Genomic DNA, 2,031 nt, shown 5'->3' with positions numbered 1-2,031 from the left:
AAGCAGTGCCATATTTGTGAAAATAACTTAAAAAAAGAGAAACAATATGCAGCAGATGTGAAGGTTTTACCTTCACATTTAAGTAGGTTTATACTGTCAGCGAGTGTGGGCTTAGCGCAGCCTGACAGTTTTAACTCACCAGATGTTCCACGTGATCAAATAGATACTAGCCAGCTGTTTCCCATTCTTTTTACTGGGCTCAGATAAATACACAGTAAATGCTCTGAAGTATGTTTATTGTATTTTGGCTGGTACCGTGACTGTTGCTGCAGAGAATTTAGTTTAATCCATGGGCACCGAGAATGCGGAGAGAAACCAAAGGTGCTGGAGGAGTGCTCATTGTCCATTACTGGGAGGAGAAATTAGTGTCCGTTCGGTTGAAACTACCCTGGTGATACTAGCCAGAGAGGGATGAAAAATGTTTTTTTCATCTCGTTGTGGGTGATGTGAGATTAGTGGCTGTATTTAGGGGCAGCAGAAGTGACTTCTGGTCTCCGGGCGAGCTGTGACTCCCGCAGCCGTCCTCAGGGCTGACAGTGCTGTCCTTCCAGTGGCATTCGGCTCTCAGGGAGGGCGGTGGGTGCAATGGGAGCAGCAGTCCCACAGGTAGCTTGTGCCAATCCCAACATGGGCTTTCAGTGCTGGAACGGAGACAATGAGTCAGATTCTGTATTTGGTGTAATACAGAAACAGGGCATCTCCAGTGCTGCTGGTGAGGCTGCCTGCGTCCCTCCTGCCCGCTCCTCCGTCCAAGCAATGGCTCCGAACTGTTTCAGGACTTAAAGGCCCAGGTTACGTTAACTGCCACACCTGTCAACTTGATTCAATAACAGAGCAACTAAATAATAAAAAAGGAAGTTTCATTTCCCTTCACCTGCATTTCTGCTCTTGTTTCTTCTTCCTCGCACTCCAACTCCCTGTGCTCTCCTTAGCCCTTTTACTGTACTGCTGCCTTCATTCCCTCCTGTCACTGTCAGCCTCCGGCCTTTCCAGAGCTGCTCTTACACCTGGAAAATTCTTCTTGTCTATCAGGGGCCTTCCTTGTTGCCTTTTAAATCCTTCTTTAAAGACTTCATCTTCAGGCAGAGGAATTACTTTCATCTTTCATTAATAATCTCTTCAGCATTTCTTGACTGCTCTGTTCTTGCAGATTTATAGCCTGGTCTTGCAAACATTTACAGAGAAGTAACTGTTCAGGTGAGTTGAGAACATTCACTTAGAACTTTGGGGGCCTGGATAATTTGTTGGGAAGCTTTTTGAAATGAGATTATTTCTCACTCTGTAAAACACAGTGTTCATTTATGGTTTTATGTACATTTTTATAATAAACATTTGTGGCCTCAGAGGAGCAGTGAAACATGCATGTGGGTAACTTCTGCTTTTAACTTTTATGCCCTAAATTCAGGTGTGGAACATGTTCTCACAGATTTTTTAAAGGCCATGAGCAAACTTAATGTTGACAATATGACTTTATACCCGGTATCATATGAGAGGACATGCACAAGATACACCTTTGATCTTGGTGACCTTCATTGTTTTGTGTTTCAGTATTGATTTTTATTTCAGGAATCTCAAGCATCTGGACTGCCTGAGTACATAAAGATTGTAGAAGTTGGGCCAAGGGATGGATTGCAAAATGAAAAGGTAATTTTTCTCTTTTTTTTGTGTGTGCTTTGACATGGATTTTGATGCTATTTTCATTGTGTAAAACACATACATCCTGCTAATCATGTTTCTTCCATTTTGTACTATAAATATATTTATTTTTTCATATTAATAGCTGTTTTGCATATTAGAATAAAAGTATATTACTAATTAGCCAGCTGTTAAAACATAATTTCTTTCTATACTTGGTTAACTAGCCTTTCTGTTACTCAACTGCAATTTCTTCTTCTGGAATTTGTCTTCTCAGTCAATAACATTCTGTCATGACATAATTGGTAAAACCACGAAACACTATCTTCATATTATGTGTTTATGCTGCAAGTGCTATTATAGTAGGAATAGTACAATAGGTTTTGTCATACTTCC

At 40.8% G+C, this 2,031-nt stretch overlaps 1 protein-coding gene across 1 annotated transcript in view; it reads left to right on the top strand.

Moving 5' to 3' along the window:
* The first annotated feature begins 585 nt into the window (after nucleotides 1-585).
* The window catches only part of LOC104469139 (3-hydroxymethyl-3-methylglutaryl-CoA lyase, cytoplasmic-like), an 8,864-nt gene continuing 7,418 nt past the window's right edge, over nucleotides 586-2,031 (top strand). The window contains exons 1-3 of the mRNA XM_010083526.1: nucleotides 586-712; nucleotides 1,406-1,479; nucleotides 1,567-1,644. Coding sequence (XP_010081828.1) covers nucleotides 586-712; nucleotides 1,406-1,479; nucleotides 1,567-1,644 — 279 coding nt within the window. The remainder of the gene's footprint in view (nucleotides 713-1,405; nucleotides 1,480-1,566; nucleotides 1,645-2,031) is intronic.

The sequence above is a fragment of the Pterocles gutturalis genome, unplaced genomic scaffold, assembly GCF_000699245.1.
Source record: "Pterocles gutturalis isolate BGI_N339 unplaced genomic scaffold, ASM69924v1 scaffold49175, whole genome shotgun sequence".
NCBI lineage: Eukaryota > Metazoa > Chordata > Aves > Pterocliformes > Pteroclidae > Pterocles > Pterocles gutturalis.
This window is presented reverse-complemented; position numbering and strand designations above follow the sequence as displayed.